Source organism: Zosterops lateralis (genome assembly GCF_965231275.1).
Source record: "Zosterops lateralis genome assembly, chromosome: 2".
Classification (NCBI taxonomy): domain Eukaryota; kingdom Metazoa; phylum Chordata; class Aves; order Passeriformes; family Zosteropidae; genus Zosterops; species Zosterops lateralis.
In genome coordinates, this window is record NC_139763.1 from 86,816,276 (window position 1) to 86,836,903 (window position 20,628).

A 20,628-nucleotide genomic window follows, 5' to 3' on the forward strand; every position below is an offset into this window, starting at 1 on the left:
AATAAAGCTGAAGATGTAAGACAGTCATGCTACGAGAACACACTGGTTTCTTTCCAGGCTACATTCATGTTTGCCTGTAGAAGGCATGTTACTGGTGAAAAATCCTGTAATGAATGGACTTGCACTTCTGGGAAATTCCAAATTCCATCAATTTTATCAGTAAAGAACGTGTATTTGTGATAGAGAGGGCTTGGTGAACAAATCCCTAAGGTATCTAAGTGGAGGCTGAGGAGCACCTTACAGGATCAGACATTACCTGCTCTTGCAGATGGATGAAGAGAAAGCTGTAGACCATCTTCTTCCTCAAAGATTTTCCTCAGGTTTCTCTTACTGCCAGCTTGTTATGGAAGATGACTGTGGGTGACAATATGTGACACCATGCTGCACCTGATGTCGCATCAGAATAGCCTGTAGGTGTATGGAGCTCCTGGTGGTGTCTCTAGAACTGCTGAGAGAGTGGGTTTGAGTCCTGTCTATGGTGGGCAGCTCAGTGACTGAAACTGGCAAGAGTGGAAAGATCCCCTAGACAGTACCCCCCTGAAATGACATTCCTTCAGTGGCAGCTGGCAGGGAGCCACTGTTAATTTCACCTCCCTGTGTGTTATGTCAAATCTATCAGTTATTGAGTTGCCAGGGTCTTGGCACATGTTTGTGGCTGCTCATGGCTTAGCTTTGGTTTCACAGTGTGGTTCTTGGCTCGCTCCATCTATTTTGGCTGCAGAGAGATACCAGCTTGCTCCCAGCATGTGGAACCTGAGATTGTCATGCAAAGAGCCTGTTCTGCCCTCATTCTTACAGGCAAGTGCATTTGGGCTGCAGGGAGTGGATTTGGTCTGCAGAGAGTGCTACTGGCAATGAAGGGAAACCTTGCAAGGTTCGTGGTGGGTGATTTGTTGAGAGGGTGCTGATAAAATCTGCAAAGAGCCTGATTTGCAGAAGTGAAGAACTAGCTATGGCATAGGGCTAGGAAGGAAGAGTGTAGCTGGAGCTGGGCTTTCAGAGCCCAACAGAAGGTAAATGACCCACAGAGTTATCAGGAGTTCTTCTGAAAGCAGTCTTGCTGCTCCTCTCTCACTCAGAGGGGCTGCTCTGCAGGTGTACTGCTGTTGCTGGGGTCTGTAATGCTGGGAAAACAAAATGCCAGTGCATCAGCTTCTGTTCCATAATGGAGTTTGAGACCTCTCTGCTGCAGGAGCACAGCCCTGTGCCCTTGGGCTTTGTATCCTGGAAGAATCTGCAGGTGGCACCTCCTTACACAGTCTTCAGCAAAAGCAAACCAAGACACCCACTTCGTCTCTGGAATTAAAAGCTGTCCATAACTGCAACACTACTGTCATCCAGGTGTAGCTCAGACTATTATTACTATTTAGGGGGATTTTTTTCATCAGCTTAGTGTTCTCAGTGTGTCCTTTGAGGATAAATACCACACCTTGCTCACTCCTGTGATGTCTCACTCATCTCTGTCTACTTTCCATGCCAAGTTTAATGACTTCTTTCTCCTTTATTTTTTTTTCCTACTTAACTGGTACTTAGTACCTATCCCAGCTTTTGCATTTGGCTCCTGGCAAATTCATTCCTCAGTGGGATCAGTGTTTCATGGTAAAGCAAATGTATCCTTGATGAACTCTAATGCCAGATGAAGCTTTTAATTAGGTTCTCTGCCCTCTCACTTTTGACTCATCTGTCCACTCACTTGAAAATGAGGGGACAGGCTGAAAAGGCAGGTTTTCAAACTGATTATTTCTTCCTTCAGGAATGTGTCATCCTGATGATCCTGATGTATCTTCTGCTATAGAAGTTTGTGTTGATGGGGACCAAAAAGTGGCAGAAATAGTTGGGTGGTGTTTGTTGGGGGTTTTTTTTGTTTGTTTGTTGTTTGTTTGTTTTATATTTGGTTTGTGTTTTGATTTTTTAAATTTTTTTTTGTTTATTTTTTATGAATTATTGCTGAAGTCTTCATCTCCCATCTTCCAGTTTTAGGCATGGGTACATGCACACAGCAGAGACAAATATCCCATATGACTGAGAAAAGCCACTCTCATCTCAGCTGTCTCCTCCCCATCTTCCTATGGGCCGTTTTTAGAAAAGACCTGCCTTTTGGAGGTTTCCTTTTTTATTTTAAGTCTTAGATTTGCTGTTTCATCCAGTAAGGTGTATTCCTTTGCCTTTATGAGTGGTTCTGAAATTTTCAGACCAAATCACAGACTAGTTTGATAATGTGGAAAAGGTTAAGGTGATTTTCAAATGCATGGTGCTTAAAAAAGAAGTGCTTTTTCATGATTGACTGTGAGTAGCCATCTTCTGTGTCACCCAGAACTGTCCGAGGGCTGAGGCAAAGCAGTCAGTTGCTGAGAGCAGGAGGATGCCAGTAATGAAACAGCCTCCAGCTACCTCTTCCAGTGCAAGAGCCCTCAGAAGCTATTGCTGTGTGCCAGATATCTGGGTTGCATGCTTGGACCCCATCCTTGAGTAGTACACTTTGTCTTCTCTCTCAGCAGCAGGAGCAGTTGTAAAGTCAGGTCTCCATCTTAGTTTGCCTCCTTTCCATGGCAGAAAAATTCAGCCTTGCTTTTATGGACAGGAAACTTGTAGCCAGATCTCCCACTACATCTCTCCTCAACTTTCTGTGTTCACCCTTCTCTTTGGTCATTTAGGTTGTGATCAGATGCTCCCATGCCCAGAAAGTGCCAGGAGTATGTGGTTCCCCAGCACTGTTAAATGCAGCTCATGTTTTTATTGCACTTGTAAGAGAGCTTTAAAACCCTGTGCATTTTGATTTTTAAAATCTGGCTTGGGCTCTGCAGTTACCTTGTAGGAGAAGAGCTCTGGGTGGTGATGGAGTACTTGGCAGGAGGCTCTCTAACAGATGTGGTGACAGAGACCTGCATGGACGAGGGACAAATTGCCGCCGTGTGCCGGGAGGTAAGGGGCACTGCTCACACTCCGGGGGAGCTCTGCTTGGGAGTGGGACACAGACATTCCACAACCTGTTCCTGACTCCATGGAAATGTTTTCAGTTTCTGTAATGTGACAGTCATTCTTCTAGGGGATGGATTTCACCTGTGAGGTTGCAGCATACAATTCTAATGCAAGCCTCATGTTTCACCCCAGAAAGAGGAACTAGAGTGGAAAATGAGGGTGGGATCCTCTTGGTTTTGTCTGTTCTTCAAGTGTTTTGGGGCTATCTTGTCCTCCTAGGACCTGCTGATCCCAGTGTGATATGTCTCTCTGGCCCTACACATACTGAATATATGAAAAGGTCCTAATACACTGCACCCTTACTACCAAAAGTGCACAGTCTGTTTGAGTCCTTTAGTTGGCTGATTGTGACTGGTGAATCATTTCATGCACAGTAAGAATATCTCAATTATTTTTCAGTGTCTCCAAGCCTTGGAATTCCTCCATTCAAACCAAGTTATTCACAGGGACATCAAGAGTGACAACATCCTGCTGGGAATGGATGGCTCTGTCAAACTAAGTATGCAGGGAATGATACTGCTTATGACTTACCAACCTGTGCCAGTTATCTGCTCTGGGCCAGGCATTTTAGAGAGATGGGTGTTTGAGGTGCTTGATGCTGTCATGATGAACAGCCTGTAGAAATGCTACTGTAGATATTTCTGTGGCATTTGTTTTGTGAACTTATACCAGACTTGAAGTGAGGCTTGGGCTTCGTTTAGCTTTGGGCCATCTGTTTATTTGAACTAAAATAACAGTATTTTAATGCTACTCCAGTCTAAAAAGCTGGGTTGGAAGGTGTAAGGCTAGAAGTCTTTACTTATGAACAACCTCTTCAGTCTGGAAAATATTGCAGGTACTCAAGGGGCAGGAGAAGTGGAGGGAGAATTGAAAACTTTGTAACTAGAAATCATTTAATCTTACAATGCCAACCCAGACTGGAACCTAAATGTTGCTTCCTCCTCGTGGTAACACTACTAATGAAAATCTTGAGACTGTTCTGCCCCTCAGGTGCTAAGGTAGCTGTTATGCTTGTCATTGTCCGTGCAGAGATAAGCCTGGAAACCAGTGAATTATTATCTTCCACCCATAGCTTTAACAGAATGGTGCTCCCTTTTTCTTCCTCTCAGTTCTGCTGGCTAGCACCCAACAGGCATAAATAAATCTATTTTTGTCAGCAGCGACAGCAGATATGACTCAAAATTCAGAGTGCAGATATGCTGAGTAAGAAGGTGGGGTTTTTTTGCACATAATTGCTTTTTAAACTAAAGCTGCACTTTGGTAGAGCCAGATCTCAGGAATGTTAGCAATGAATAACTGATGGGGGCCAAAGTGCTCTATCCTTATGGAGTAACTTCTTTGAGGATGGTGTGCTGGTACCGGGCTGTAGTTAAAGTTAGAGAAATCCCTGGGGACATGATGCAGTAACCTTCTGGATCTGAGCTGCTTGTCAGCTCTGCTGGAAATTTGCCCTGTTTATGAACCATATGTCCTTTCCTGGTATTTACCCTTGATGAAAACTCAGCTAGGAATCAGTTTAATTTTCATCATTCTGTGTAAAATTAGACCTGTGATGCCATAGGGGGTCAGGATGGGCAGTGCATCTTGCTGTGTTGATTCTGCTGGGCTCACAAGAATAGATTTAGTTTTCTTTTGGTGAGCCAAATACAAATAAGACATAGGGCACAGCATCTTCGTGTGAAGGCCCTCCATCTTTCTCTCTGTTCAAAGAAAATAATCAATATAAATTTAGGTATTTTAAATTTATTCTGAACACTCTTTCCTCTATAAAAAAAATGCTGTTTGATGATATGTCTACAGGGGAAGTAATACCCTTTAGACAGAAAATATCACCAGACAGTTCAGCATGTTGTCCGAGGGGCATATCTAGATCAGACTTGCATTAGTTCCTGTTTTCACATACCCAGGAATGGTCTTTAGACCATGTATTACATAGTGTGTAGCATCTGTGTGATGCTGCAACACAGCTGAGTGTCTTAACTTCTGTGTGTGGTTATTTCCTGATCCCCATCTTTCACATAAACAAGTCAGCAGCTCTAGAATCCTCATGGCCTCAGAGAGTCAGGTTTAGAAACTTAGCTCTAAACACCATCCTCTGTGTTAGCCACAAAACCACTCCTCCTGTCACAGTTGCAGCAGCAGCACACCAGACAGTGCAGCAGGGTAAAGTGTACTGCAGCTCTGGTGTCAGTAAGGGCTGTTTTTGGAGAAACTTGCTGATTCCTGTGTCTTTTCCCTCCACCCTACTTTCATTTTCCAGCTGACTTCGGCTTCTGTGCCCAGATCACTCCTGAGCAGAGTAAACGCAGCACCATGGTGGGCACCCCGTACTGGATGGCACCTGAAGTGGTGACGCGGAAAGCTTACGGGCCCAAGGTGGATATCTGGTCTCTGGGGATCATGGCCATCGAGATGATCGAAGGAGAGCCTCCCTACCTCAATGAGAACCCTCTGAGAGTAAGCCAGTGCTTTTTTCCTCAGGTCTTCACTAAGCTGCTGGGGAAACTGAGCTCATGTGAATCCTCTGGTGTGGTTTCATCACCTCCTGCCCTGTCTAATTCAAGCAATTCTGTGGTCTCCTTAGATGTCATAGTGAGAAGACTGAGACAGTCTTAGTTAAAAGCCATGGTTTGCTCTGGGTAGCAGAGGTGTGGGTTCCTCTGTGAGTTAGATCATGCACGCTCATGATTTCCCACTTTCTGGGATGCTAATGGAAGCAGAAGTTCTACCTTAAGGCAACAAAGGTGTCAGGTCTTGAAACTTTCTACACTGTGAATGAGAGAATTCTCCTCTGAGCAACCTGGTGTAGTGGAAGGTTCCCTGCCCATGGCAAGGGTATTGGAACTAGGTGATCTTTAAGGTCACTTTCAACCCAAAGCATTCTATGTTTCTGTGATTCTATTCTAGTAGGAGCTTTTTCCTATGGGCAGATTGTTCCTCCTTGCACACTCCAAGTAAAATTAGAAATATAATAAGCCTTTAGACAGGGCTTAAGCCTCCTGATGTCTTTCCTTTGTTTAATTATTAACAAAAGGAGATATGCTGTCAGCATGTAGGGACATTACTGCTCTTAATATAAGCTAGGTTTATGGCATTTTCCCCAGTTACAGGGGTTGGAGGGATCTAGAAAAATTTTGTTTAATTTTTTTTTTCCATCTCTTGCAATGGAAGGGAATTTTGGGACAGAAGTGCAGCAGCCAAGAAGACTGTAAGGAATAAAACAGTGTTGAGTTAAAGTAACAATACTTTGGCTTCATTTAATTCAATTTATGCCAATCCCAGGCTATCAGACTGCTCCCGTGGGGATGTGCTGAGTGATGTGCTCAAAAGGCCTGTATATTAACAAGCCTCTGACAGATTTCTGTTCCTTTTGAAAATTCATCCTGGAAATTTCTCACATGAAATCCTGAAATGGATTAATTTTGAGCGTCTTGATTCTCAGAGGAGGATGTTTGTGAATGCTTTATCCCCAAGCAGTAGCAAAACTGCTTTTTTCTGCAGGATGTTAAAAGATGCCCAAGGATCTGCTGGACATCTTTTGTAAAGAGCCAGCTGCATCTTTAACATGTTGTTATTTTAGGCCTTGTGCACTTAGGCAGAGTACCAATAGAAAAAAAATCTATTTAGTAAGGGTTACCTTCCCATGAGGATATAATCATTACAGGAGTAATAGTAAAGTCATGCCAGTTAACTTCCCTATGTAAACAGTCTGGAATGTTGTTTTTGTCCTTGTAATCCATTGAGAGGGCTGCAGGATCCAAACCCAGATTACAAGGGTAAAACAATAAAGGATTGGATCTCATCCACAAAAAATAGGTCTGGCAGCTATTCTATGTGCTGAAATGTAGGCATTGATTAGTGATCCTGATAAGGTGGGTTTTTTTCCTCCCCATTGAAATGTGGGGAGGGAGAGGAGAAATGGGTGTCTCTAATCCAGAGATGGAATCTAATCTTCATAACCTTCTGTTTCCTGGGTGCTTGTTTTTGTCTCAGGCCCTGTATCTCATTGCTACTAACGGGACTCCAGAACTGCAGAATCCAGAAAAGCTTTCACCCATATTCCGAGACTTCTTAAATCGCTGTCTTGAAATGGACGTGGAAAAGAGAGGTTCTGCAAAAGAGCTGCTACAGGTAGGTGATGGGGAGCAAGACTGGTGGAACAATGCAATCATACAATCCTGAGTGAAGCCAGGCTTAGGGGCGAGATCTTGTTTAAGGTCTTAAATACTGCATCAGCTGAAAGCACAAGCACAGCTAAGGTTACCTCTCGGAGGGAAAAAAGCAACTGAAAACCACGACTCTCAAACATAATCTATAATAAAGTGATAACAGACTGCTCCCTTTCCAGTACTGGCTACTGGCAGCAGCTGTGCAGCGTGTTCTGTGTCCAACCTCAAATAATAGCTGTGTCCCAGGCCTGTCAGATGCTGAGACCCCTGGTTTCTTCACATGGCTGGCCATAACATCTGTGTGTGTTGTCACAGTCTTGTCATGCTTGTTCCAATCTGGACAGCAGGAAGCCTTCTAGCTATCAGATACTCGGGCTGTTTGGGAGGAGGGATCACAAAGCTCTTTGAAACATTCATGGCTTCAATTAACTGGAGCATTTCACTTTTACCACATTTTGCCTGATACTACTCCTTACAGAGATGATGGAACAAAGCTTGTGAGATATCTTAATTATAGAATGGCTTGGATTGGAAGGGACCTTAAAGATCCTCTGCCATGGGCAGGAACACCTTCCTGTAGACCAGGCTGCTCAAAGCCCCATCCAACCTGGTCTTGAACATTCCAGGGATGGGGCATCCACAGCTTCTCTGGGCAACCTCACCACCCTATATTCACATATTTCACTGAAAACTTGATGTCTTAGTCTGAACTCACAATGAGAGTTGAGGACCAAGCTACTAGGACTTTTACCAACATGGATGAGAGGAGTGGTTTGTGTGTTCCTTCTATCAAATTTGCCATGAGGGTACATGTAAGGCTTTGTAAAATAGACCTGTGATCAGGAACACTCAGACCTTATATATCAGACAGTTTCCATTTTTTGTTTTCCTTTCTCTCCACTAATTTGTGTAGTGGGCTCAGACTTGGATGTGTTGCTGCCTTTTGAGACTATAATGAAACATAAATGTCTGACAATATGCTAGTAGCTGAAAGATCATTTTATCTTCTGGACTTTTCATTCCTAAAATATCAGAAGTTATGTCCTGTTCCTTAGGACAGGAGAACATTCTGACTGTAACACTTCAGCCTGTTCTTAACTACCTTGTGGCTTCTGAAGTTTTAGTTTTTATTTTTTTCCATCTCTGAAGCATGTTGCCTTGAGTGATTGTTCCCTTTGGTGCTCAGAAGTCTTGCAGATTATTGCTGCTTTTTGTTTTCAGAACAGCTTGTGGACTTGCCCTTCACTCTCACCTGAGAACTGTTTTGATAATCAATACTGTTTTATTTAAAGAAGAGCACCTGTATAGGAGACTGAATGGTGCTGTGTTGCAAGCTCTGTGCTGCTGTCCTAAGTTTCAGCTGCTTTGCAAATTTATTACATCTGGTAGAAGGCCAAGGCAGGTTTGCTTTCTCCAGACCTGTGACAATGGGGAACAGGGAAATGAGGTGATTCCGGCATGGAGCCCTGTGCCTTGTCTGAACCAACACAGGCTGGTTTTAGTAGACCTTAGTAGACCTTGGATTTCACACTACTTTAGTAAACAGTGGATTTCACTACTTTGCAATTTTATAATTCCCCAGGGGAGTTTGCTAAGTTTTGCTTGATCCTTGAACATTGGATAATTTAGCATGTGTTGGGTGCAAATCTCTTCATGTCTTCAGGCAATCCCCAAAATTTTGTAGTAGTAACAGATCTTCTGGTTCACGTGTTCAGAGACTAGAGTAGATTCTTAGATTTTAGATGGATTTAGGTGAAAATGCTTAGAATAGCCACTTCTGGGCATGTTCTGAAAAATCTAACCATTTTTTCCTTTTGTTCTGTCCTAGCACCAGTTCTTGAAAATTGCAAAGCCTCTCTCCAGTCTCACTCCTCTGATTATTGCAGCTAAAGAGGCAGCCAAGAACAACCATTGAAGTGGTGAAGTCAACACAGTCATCATGTCAAGACTTTTAGATGTTCATTTCAGAGACTGAATTACTTGCCCTTCTTCCTGTGTGCTCCTTCCTCACAAGGGTGTTCTTAAAACTTTAACTTCCCCTGAAGGGTGGCAGAGGCATTGTCCGCTGTATGTGGAAGGGCACACAGCAAGGGCATGGCTGATCTTGCATGGTGAACTGTCCTCCCATCCTCGTGATGGGGATGAGAGGGGAAGAACATTTTGTGTGGGTGAGAAGATCTTTCTGAGAGCGTCTGAACGTGACCTACAAGTAGAGAAGCCAGTTTGTTCTTGTATTTCTTACGATGTTTATTTTTAAAAATAATGTGGAGCCTTAGACCATGTTTATCTTAATAAATTAAATCTTTTGCTGGCTGCACTTTGCCTGCTTCTGCCAAGCTGCTATTACACCATGGAGGCTGCTCTGTGCTTTGGATGACCTGAGGAGGGAAGGAAGCAGGCAGCAGCAATGTGAACAGCTCTCAGCTGAGAGGGGAACAAGGGGGTGAAGGTGCATCCCTCCTGCAGCACTGCTGGATGCTTCGAGGAAGTATGGACAAAGCTTCTGTGTGCTTCCTGCAGCCATTGAAGAACTTATTTCATGGATGATCTCTTTGCCAAATTGTGTGAACTGCCACCTACTCCCCCCTTTTCCCATTAGTGGCAACTCTACTAGTTAAACAAATCTCAAATATTTTTTTGTTGTTCTAGGAAATAAGTCACAGGAATGAAAATGACAGAGCTCTTTTAGGGTTATTTTATCAGTTCTGTAAGGCTTTTTAGAGATGCTGCCCTGTGTGATTAACAAAAAGAGCAATTACTATTGTAAAGACAAGATTTGCCTGCAAAATATTTTGTCAAATCTTGTTACTTAGCGGAAGTCCAATGGAAAACAAACTGATAATGGATGCTGCTTTCTCCGTGGAAATGTGAGGACACAATTTTTTTGAAATGATAGTTTTTATGCTACTGATTCCTTGGGTTACCAATAGTCTGTAAAACACCAAGAAATGTGGAACTACTAGAAGAGGGATTGGTTGTAAACACTGGGCTTATGTTCAACTGTATATTGATTTTAAATAAAGTGACTGCTGCGTTTCTTAACTTGGGGCTAGAGAAGAACTGGAGAATTCACTGTCACCAGCCAAGTCTGTCATTGCTCATACGGTCAACAGGTTCTTGAATGTGTTGGATGAAGTAATTTAACTTTGTTTCTTATCCTTTCTTCTGCAGTCCTTTGGGATAGCCAGTAGCTCCCAAGGGCCTAACTTTACACATAGAGAAAATCGATGCAAAAAATGTCTGTTGTAACTGTGGGAGCTGCTTTCTCTGTACTGCTTTGGTCACAAATGGGGTGAATTTAAACCTGTTCTGAAGTAACTTCTCATCTTTCTGTTAGACAGAAATTCATTCCTTCTTAGACAGAAATTCGTTCCTTCATTCCAGCTAAGACCTGCTGCTGGCTCAGACACTTCCTCCCTGGAGCTGGGCTTTAATTAAATATATTTTTCTGATTGGCTTCACAGGCCATGCCAGCTATTACACCAGCTTTACTGGGTGTAGGTACTTTGTGAGTTCTTTTGCTTGAGGGGCCTTCTCCTATCCTTTGTGCTCCAGGATAGTCAGTGTTTGACACTAGGCTGAGGGGTGAAATCTGTTGCCCAAATTTGCAGCCTCTCTCCGTTTGTGTATGTATATTTCAGCTCCCAGTATTGTTAAGTTTCCTCTCACAAAGCTTGTATCCAAGAATGAATATACAGCTGCCAACCTGGAAAGGGATATGATCTATTGATGAGCTCATTTGCTTGAAGCTTAGATGGAAATTGTGGAACGGAAGGCCACTATGCTTAAATAATTCCCTTTGAAAAGGACTTTGTATTCCCTCTGGAAGACTCAGGATGACATATGTGGGAGGAATAGAATTAGTGGCTAGATCTCTCTTGATCTAAAACCTCATTTGACTGGCAGATTTGGCAGTTGACTATTTTTCAGACAGCACAGGGTTCAATTTGATCCACAATGTGCTTAATGTCTCTGACTTTGATTCCCTTCCCCACTCCCTTCTCTGCATCTCATTGAGATGAGAACCTTAATGCAGATATGTCCTAGCTGTGAGTTTGTACAGGATTTTATTTTCCTGCAGCAAGATTTCTACTAAACTTCCCCATGCAAGATAGAAAAGGTTGTTTTTATGTGTTTTATTTGCTCTTCTGGATCCTCTAATGCATAATGAAAAGGGATCAACAGTAACTGTTTATCCCTCCTCTTACAATGTGCTTCTGTTTCGTGGACTTCCACATGGACTCGGTCCTGCCTGGTTTCTGTTGGCTGCTGGAGAGGGGTGTTACCAAAAGCCTTTCGTTCTGCTGGGAAAAGCTGCAAGACTGTGCCCATGCTTGTGTGTCATCTTGTCCCAGGCTGTTTTGTCCCCACTCACGATGGGTGGGTAGGAAAAGGGGGTGATTGCTACAGCGTGCCTGGACCTAGTTTCTAGTTACCAGACACATCATGTTTTTACGTTTTCAGAAAATCTTTTTTAAAAAATGTAATTAGCCTAATCTTAGGTGAATGGTTTTATTTTGTTCTAGTTGTTCTGAATTGCATCCTTTTCTCCCCCCTCTTTTTGTGTGAGTCGCCCAGCACCAGCACCTCTGTTGGCTTTTAAAGAACCCTTCCTGTCTACCACACAGTCCTAGTCTACAAAGGGCTCTTAAATAGCAACTTTTTGACTCAAAAAATAATCTCCAGGGCTTATTTTTCTAAGAATATCTTGTCTCTCCTGTTACTTGAAAGTGACTCCAACTGGACAGTTTCTTTTGTGCCTTTTTTCCCCCCCTAACTTTCTCTTATTAACTGATTTGCCTGAGTTGAAACCATTTTTAATCACAGCTCTTAATTATTAATTTGTCTGCTAATATTAAAGTTCTCTCCTCCATATTAGAACATTAAATATTCAATTGTTTTGACTGTCCTTTCAGAAAATTGATTTCCTTTTTGAGAGATGTCAAGCAGTCTTATACCAGAAATAATTTCATATCCTACAGTTTACAAAGGGCTTGGTGGAGAGAGAGGCTAAAACATCTTCTTTTCTTAAACACAGAGAATGTTTTATTTAAGTATTAATTGATATCTTCAATAAGACTTTTCCTATGTTTCAAGAGTGGGCATTGATTTGTATTACTTTAGCTATTAGGGATTTTTAGAGTTTAGAGGTTTTTTAGAACAAACAATTTAACGGGTCCAAGAGTTTGTGTGTGAGAGGGGTATGGAGACCATGTGGGAAGAAGACAGGTTATTTGGACAACACTGTCAGGCACACCGTGTGATTCTTGGGGTTTTCCTGTTCAGAGCCAAGAGTTGGACTCAAGGATCCTTGTGGATCCCTTCCAACTCAGGATATTATGTGGTTCTGTGAGGCTGAAAGTGGAGAGCCAGGACAGGGATGGAGGGCACAGCAGAACTGGCCGGTTGCAGTAGCACACCTTTAGCCATCCCTGAAATGTCTTCATTGAATGGATGAGTTTTTAAAGAACATAAATCTGACTGATTTGTTGCTACAGGCGCTTCTCTAGACAGGCATTATGCTCCTACCAAACTGCCTTTCCCGTTTACATAAAAGAGGTGCAGGGATTTCTCCAGCAAAGGAGGCTCCTTAAGAAAGGAGGTTTCCATGGAGACACTCACTTGACTTAAACGATCTGGCTAAGGCTTGAGAAGGGGTTTGGTGGGTAGACACCACATCGACACAAAAGCCAGTTTTGCAAAGCAGCTGGAGTTGCTGCAGTGTTTTGTTGCCAACTTGATGCCCCTTTACAGGGGGTTTTGGTTTTGAAAAAGTGCTGAGAATGCTGCCTGGTCAGGATTGTGAGGTGGATAGAAGTCTCTCTCTTAGCTGAGATCGCTGTTAGTATTAGTATACTAATCTGTCTGTCTCAAAATGCTACAGGTCGGTGTAAGTAGGGCACGTTGGCAGCAGAGTACTGTGCAAGAAAGGGTTGCAATGGTCTGTAGTAGGTGCTTGCTTTTTTAGAACCCACCCTTCTTTTGCTGGCAGCAAAATTGGTTCTGACCAGTTTTCCAAGAATAATATTTGTTTGAAGCCCTAATTATGAGCATAGTCCATAATCTGGTGAATGGCAAAATCTTCAGTGTTAAAACTGGTAAAGGTGGACTGATTGTCTGCTCACCTTTCCCCCGTAAAATGGTAAGACTTTTTAATGGCTTCTTGCTTCAGCTGTAATAGAGCCTGTAAATGTATTTTGGGGCTATAAGCCCAACTGGATGGAGCATATGTATAACAAATGCTGTAGGATCTCATAGTTTGTTGCTGTTGACAATTCACAGAGGCAAAGGTGGGATCTTGGAGAAACAGCTGCCAGCTTTAACAGGGAAAGGCCAACAGCAGCAAAACTGCAATACAGATGGGAGCTGGACAGAAACTTGCTGCCAGGATGGAACCTACAGCGAGTGGTGGGAAAGAGACAGAGTTGGTCCAAAGGGTAGGATGAAGCAAAGGTTAAAACTTCAATTACACAGTGGCTGAGGAAATTCAGGGAGTGCCACAGTAGCCTGCTGTATCTCATAGCAGCAGCATCTCTGAAGGAGGAGAGCAGAAAGGAGCCTGGGAAGGGAAAAGGTGCTGAAAGCGGACAGTGGAGTAGCGATATGGCTCTGAGTCACAGCCTGTGCTAAGAGCTGGAGCTAATCCAGGAGAAACAGAAAATCACAAAATTCAGCTGAAAAGGAAAAGTGGAGTTAGAACAGAGGAGATGGCCTTGATGTGCCAAGGAACTGAAGAGAGAGGCCAGATTTCCTGAATGTGTGAAACAGCAGAAATGAATTTAACACAGGCTTCTGTGGATGACAAGCAGCTTGTTCCCTCCTGCCTTGCAGCATCAGTGTCTTGTCTTTTTGAGATCAGCTCTGCTTTGGGATCGTGTTAGCAGCCACCCAACTTTGGTCTTGTGTTTGTAAAGAAGGCTTTTTGCTACGCACATACTGATTTCTGACTGCAGCTCTCTGCTGTTGGTACATGTCTTTGTGTCGTGTCCCATCTGGAAATACAGAGGTTGTTGCAGTTTTAAAATCTGCTGGATAATGTACTTCTCCCCATGCTGCCTTGGCATAACTCCTGTACTGTACTGCTGGGTTTGTTTAATGTGCCAGGTCAGCTCAGCCATTTTAAAAATAAAAATTGAAACCTTAAATAAAACCTTGATTAATTATTTGGTTCTGCTTGACTTGCTGTTTCACTGATCCTTGCAGTGATAGTAGAAATGAATGTGGGTGCTTAAGCAGAGGTTGTGTTTCTCTGACCTATTTTAGATTAATCAGATCTTATTTGATTGAGCAAAGTGATTACAGTAAAAGCTGTTGTTGCAGCAAGTGTGACTTTCACCATTTATTTTAACTTGTTTGGACATAGTTAATGTTCTGGAAAGCAAGCTTGGAAGCAGGATCTAGACCACAACTTGAAGAAGAGAAGGAATCTCAGCTGGTTGTTTTCTCTGCAGGTAAAGTTTGGTGTCTGAGGCTCCTGGTACGGAGGAGGAAATCATGGGTGTGTTTGAGATGAGTATGTGCACCCACCTTTTCTTTCAGGATTGGTATGATAAGGCTGATGACAAGAAGAGGAGTTCGTCATACTGCCTGGGTGTCTACTAGTCTGGATGTTTTACTCTGAAGTCTGAGAAGCCCAACCAGGTGCTGAGAGGAGTTTCTGAGGTCAGCACCTGTGGAATCTGGGGGTGAGGAGCAGCTCTGGCAAGCTCCCATGAGTCAGCTGGGTGCTGAGCCAGGTTTTAGAGAGGTCACTGAGAGAAAAGGGGACACCTTGAATGGGGGACTTGACCAACTAGAATAAGGAAATCAATGTGACTCCATAAAATCCCCTCTGCCTAGAACAGATGCTGGAGCTGAATGTTGCTTTCCATCAGCTCTTTTTCAGGAAAGCCAGAGGAATAGCCATCAAGTTGTGTTTTACAAATGTGAGGGCCCCACCATTTGAGCAAGAGGAACATTGCAGCTGAACTGGCAGGGATTTGGGATGATTCTTTTTGTCATGATGTGGTAGCATCCCGTGTTGGCTGTCCTTGTCCCATTAAAGAAAATAAATCTGACTGCACCAACACCATCTCCCCTTCAAAAAAATCATAGAATGGATTGAGTTGGAATGACCTTAAAGATCACCTAGTTCCAACCCTGTGCCATGGGCAGGGACACATTCCACTAGAGCCAGGTTACTCAAAGCTCCATCTAAGCTGGACTTGAACACTTCCAGGGATGGGGCATCCACAGCTTCACTGGATAACCTGTGCCATGTCTCACCACCATCACAAGGAAGAATTTCTTCTTATTATCCAATCTAAAACTTCTCTCTTTCATTTTGAAGCCATTTCCCATTGTCCTGTCATTCCATGCCCTTGACCAAAGTCCCTTTCTGGCTCTCTTATAGCCCCTTTAGGTACCAGAAGGTGCTCTAAGGTCTCCACAGAGTCTTCTCTTCTCCAGGCTGAGCAACCCCTCTTCCTCCAAAGCTTCACAAAGCAAGGGTACCAGGCAAACTTTGCTCACGGTAATGTACGTCCCCCAAAGTGCCTCTAAAAATACTACTGGGTTGGTGTCTGGTGCCTCAATCCCCTGCCCCATGGAGGGGCATAGTCTATTCTACTAGCTACCATTCTAACTAGCTATCCATGGTTTCTGGGGAGAATTTTCTGTCTCGGAGGCTTCTTCTCTTGAGATGAACTTGGTTGAGTTGCCCAGCAGTGGATGGGGGATGGAAGATGTTGGACAATGAATGATGGCAAGGCTTTAAGAAATGTTGATTTCGGTGAAGAAGAATTACTTGTCTGAAGACTTCAGAGCCCAAGGTAGCTTTCCTTGAAGGTAAATTCATAACCAAATTTAAAAGCAGATAATTATTGAAGGTTTATTTCATAGCTTAATAGTTGAGGAGTCAAATAATTCTGGAGATGGACACAAGGTGATGATGCCTTGTGTTAGATCAGCTGATCTACGGAGCGGGAGCAGGGGAGGGAAGACAGCAAAAAGCTTTGGGAAAACACAGCTCTGAGTCTGAGCCAGACACAGCAAACTGGCAGCTAATCCTAGCTGCCCCTAGCAGGAGCAGTTATTCTCTCTGTAACTGCATGATATTAGTTTATTTTGGAATGAAATGGGGGAATAAGTGGTAGGAGAAACAATGCACTGGCAGGTACAACAGAGAAGAGGTGTTCTTTATCACGTACTGCAAGAACACTGCAGCTCCTCGTGCAGAGGATGCTTTGACTGGGTCCCTCATTTTCTTGCAGCACCCAGAAGACTTCCAAATTGGTCCTCAAGCTCATCTTTGAGGAGGATCTGTAGTTTGAGCACAGTAAGCAGGGAGCTGGCTAGGCTTGCCTGATCCTTCCTCATTGCTGGGGCTGTGATGCCCTCTCCCGGCAGCTGCACCAAAGAGTCCTTTCCTTTCACGTTCATTTTCTATGAGCAACGTAAAAGGGAATTTTCTGTGTTTCTTTTGGAGGATGCATGCTGAAGGCAGCCAGGAAACCATCCTGACATGGAATCTGGTGTCCCGCCTATGCCTTGTGACCATCCCACCTCCAGCTTTGGTTCCCCCACATTTTTAAGTTGCAGCAGCCTTGTAAGTCAAATATTCCCCCAGGGCATGGGTTATGTGCGAGCCCTCTGCTCCCATCCCAACATGGGTCCCTAACGCTCACTTACACCCTTGTGCTTCCCCCAGGTGTGGTGGGACTTTCTGCTGGGCCAGGTCTGGTTAGGCCTGGTAAAGGAGAAGGGGCACTGTGCCTCAATGGCTGGCAGGGCTGAGAGAGGCTGCTGGGCAGAGGCTCCTCCCCTGTGTATGCAGTCAGGGGAAAAGTGAGCCCCAGATCATCCCACACCTTGTGCCCTAAAACCACTAACCTGCTTAAATTTGGGGCTAACAGCTCTTCTGGCAGTCAAGGCCATGGTCATGCTATCCACATGTGCAGCTGTAAAGGTGTGCAGGGCTCAGGTGTGACTGGTTCATGCCCTGGAGGGCAGCAGGCAGGTAAGAGTCGTCTCTTTCCTCACCAGTGGAGAGTTGAAATGCTCAAAGGTGGACAAGGGAGTGAGTCTTGACTGGCACAGGAGGCAGTGAACTGGGGGACAAACTGGTTCCTCAGTCCCACTCCTTTTCAGTCCCCAGCCTCATGGCTGCATGAACAGTGAGTCCCTAGATGGGAGCATCCACTGCTTTTTTCTATTCCTCACATTTTCTAACCACATCAGCCTCTAACCCCTCCACCTCTCACTCAAGGCCTTTGTGTTTTGTAGTCACTCTGAAGCTCCCCTGGCTTTGGGAACAGCCCACCCAGGGACACTCTAAATTCTCCCATCTCATTTGCACTATGAAGAATCCACCAGGTAGATCCCAACCCAGAAAGGACCAGCATGAGATCAGTAGTAACGCTGGGGCAGAGAAGGATGGTGGTGTCCCCAGAGCAGGCATCTGCCAGTTCAGGTGTCTCCTTGCACAGGGAGGGTGGGTTGGGTGCTCCTGAGCGGGTGCAGGAGCTTTAGGCAATGTCACCACTGGCACTGGTGTGCTGGGGAAGGGAGGTCTCATTGATGGTGGGCAGCCTGTGTCTCCTTGCCCATGCCATCCACCATGTGAAGAGTAAGAAGCACCAAATGAATTCTCTGGACTTACCCTCGTGATGACAAATGTCACCTGGGAGCTCCTTGGTGGCAAAGCTGCAGCACGAGCACCATGGCTCAGGCTGGGAGACAATGGGGCACAGCACAGTTTTAGGAGCCCAAGTGGTGGGAACCATCTTTGCTAGTCCAAAATAGGACAGCAGCTCTTAGTCCCCACAAAACTCTTTGGCTGTTTAGTTCTCTGAAGGATGGTTTTTACCCTGGGGTAGTGAAGGATCTTGCTACAACATCCCCACTGAGGGGCACAGGGGAGGGAGGAACAATCAGGGCAGGGGCTAACACAGACTTCCAGGTTCACTGACCAAAGAGGAGGAGGAGGCAGCACAGAACAGCTGTCTGTGTGCTCAAGAAACAAAACTCTGAAATGTTTCATTCCTGAGATCTGTCACAGTCCTCCCTCACCATTTGCCACATTACATTTCTTGGACACAGAAAATTTTGGCCAAGGGATGTTTTATCATACCCTCATCTTCCTCACTCATCCTTGTGTGATTTTCCCCTCTGGAAGTCCCTTAGCCTCTCAGGTACCTCAGGCTGTATCCTCCTGGATGTGCTGCAATCCCCTGATTTCTACCAGGAATGGACTAAATTATGCTGTTTCTTAAAGGAGAGCCATAAACTATGGAAGTTTGAGCAAGTGAGGACTGTCCCTTTCTCCCTTTAGACAAGGCTGTTCCAGCTCCAGCAGCAGCAGAGCTGCTGCAGCAACAGCTATGAGAGGCAGAGTTTGTCCCCTCCAGCTGCTTTGAGGATGCTGTAAAAGCTCTCTCCATCCACTCAACACAGCCTGTATTTCTGCTGGAGGGTTGGTTCTCCACAGTCAGGCTCTTGATGTATCTGCCTGGTGTCCCTTCCTGCCCAGCCAAGGAGTGTGGCTTTCCCAGAAACAATGCTCAGGACTTGGGAGGACTTGTCTGGCAATTCAATGTGCATGAGCTGATTTCCTGAGTTTAAATTTTAACTCTTAGTGTAAGTTTTGTATCTGGTGGGTTGCACACTCCAGAAGAAAGTGCCAAGTCTTGGGCTCAACTGGTTGGACTTTGCACCATTATCCACAGCTGCTGCCATCATTGGGAAGGGCCAGTGGCATTTCTTGGGAGTAAGTGCATTTAAAAACAATTCGGATCAACCCAAGCTGCCTGAGAAGTGTTAGTGAAGGACATGTCCTGGGATGCAGGAGCAGGGCCAGGCCCAGGTTTCCATGGAGGCTTGCCAGCATGCTGCAATGCCTGCTGCTCCTCATTTTCACTGTGCCTCTACTTTACTCTGGGTCTCCCCACACCAACATTTTGGGGGGAGCTGATGGTCTCCCTGTTTCTTGTTTGTCAGAGCTGTGTGTCAAAGGGTTTGGGCTGGGAGATGACAAGAGGACCTCCCAGCCTGCCCCTTCCCCTGCAGCCTCATCCTCTGGAGCTTGATGTGAAGCTGACAGTGAACATCTTTGTTCTTGCACATGCTCTGCATTGCAGGGCTGGAGGAGTCTCTGCTCTCTTGTGATGGGGCGTGGAGAATGGTCCAAGGTCCCTTTCTTTCCCCTCACCCCCATGTGCGCCTAGAGGGACTGACATTCCTGCTTTTTGGTGGGATACTACTTGTTGAAAAAAGCAGATGCTTCTCTCCCCTGGCTGTGGGTCTGAAGCTTGGATCAGTTCAGGTCACTTCCTTCTCCCCCCACCTCCCTTATCATTCCTGGAACTGCCATGAACTGTGACATTTCTATCATAAATCTCATGGGGACACCATTACCTGCATGAGTCTTTGCTCTGACAGTCCAGTTGTTCCTCGGGCAAATGTGTGGGATGGGCGGTATGATGGGGACACACCCTGGCCCCTCACGCTGCCAAGGGAGTGTGTTGTGAGAGGACAAATGTCCCACTGTAGGGAGGACTTAGAGTAGGAGGGTGTGAACATGTGTATTTCTCAGCAACATACTCCGTGATGTGGCTGGGAGCTGGGCAGGGACACCATCCCCACTCCCTGTTTTTGGTATTTTTGCCCTGGGTTTATCTTCTCCTGACACAAACAGAGGCAAAACTCACTGGGTTCAAGGCTGACCTTCCCTGCTCTCCCCTTGGAGAGAGTTTGTACCTTTGCAGGCATTTCCTTTATGGACTCATAAACTCCAAGGCTGGACTGGCTGGTGGCAGGGCTTCTGCAGATCCTTGCTTGCCTTTATTCCCAGTTTCTGGGAGGTCTAGAATATTGACTGCAACACTGGATGAGGATTTTGTGCTTGAGAAAAGCTGATGAACTCTGATCTGAAGATGCTGAAGCCAGAGCAGTGCCTGCCCAGCTGATCAGTCCTTTGCCAGGTGTTTGGAGAGCAAACTGATGCTGAATGCTTTGCATCTCTATACCCATAAGGAAGCAAACCCGCAGCGATATTTTAGGGCAGAGAACAAAGATATCTGGGGTTATCTTTGCTTGTTATGAGGCAAGACTATGGTAGTGCTTTTAATAAGCTTTTTCATTTTTCAGGCTCTAAACCTCCACTGAAGGAGCTTTTTTTCAGCTGATGGTGTTGCTCAACCCTGTCCCTTTGTCTTCATATAACACTCATGTAAACTCATGTGGAGTTCTCCTCACTGTGTGGATGCAGCTGGAAGAATGGCAGCCTGAATAGGGATGATGGTGAAGGTCCTTCAGAACTTCGAGGAGTTGCTGAACCTACTACTGTCTTCAAAGCAGAGCAAAGTGCTCTGGCTCTCTGTGCTCTCCAATCCTCCTTAAGCCTTCCAAGCCACCCCCATGCCATGCTTCCCCTGGTCATGGACCTTCAGGACCTCACTGTGGCCTCGTGACAAAGGTAGGCTCAACATGGCCCAAATACATA

The 20,628-nt window shown here is 44.9% G+C and overlaps 1 protein-coding gene across 7 annotated transcripts in view; it reads left to right on the top strand.

The window, feature by feature from the left end:
• Nucleotides 1-14,258, top strand: part of PAK1 (p21 (RAC1) activated kinase 1) — a 75,418-nt gene extending 61,160 nt beyond the window's left edge. For all 7 annotated transcript variants that reach the window (XM_083884850.1, XM_083884846.1, XM_083884845.1 and 4 more), the window contains 5 exons: nucleotides 2,805-2,922; nucleotides 3,379-3,478; nucleotides 5,240-5,436; nucleotides 6,973-7,110; nucleotides 8,977-14,258. In XM_083884850.1, the coding sequence (XP_083740976.1) occupies nucleotides 2,805-2,922; nucleotides 3,379-3,478; nucleotides 5,240-5,436; nucleotides 6,973-7,110; nucleotides 8,977-9,063 (640 nt within the window). In that variant the 3' untranslated portion in view covers nucleotides 9,064-14,258. The remainder of the gene's footprint in view (nucleotides 1-2,804; nucleotides 2,923-3,378; nucleotides 3,479-5,239; nucleotides 5,437-6,972; nucleotides 7,111-8,976) is intronic.
• The last annotated feature ends 6,370 nt before the right edge of the window (nucleotides 14,259-20,628 follow it).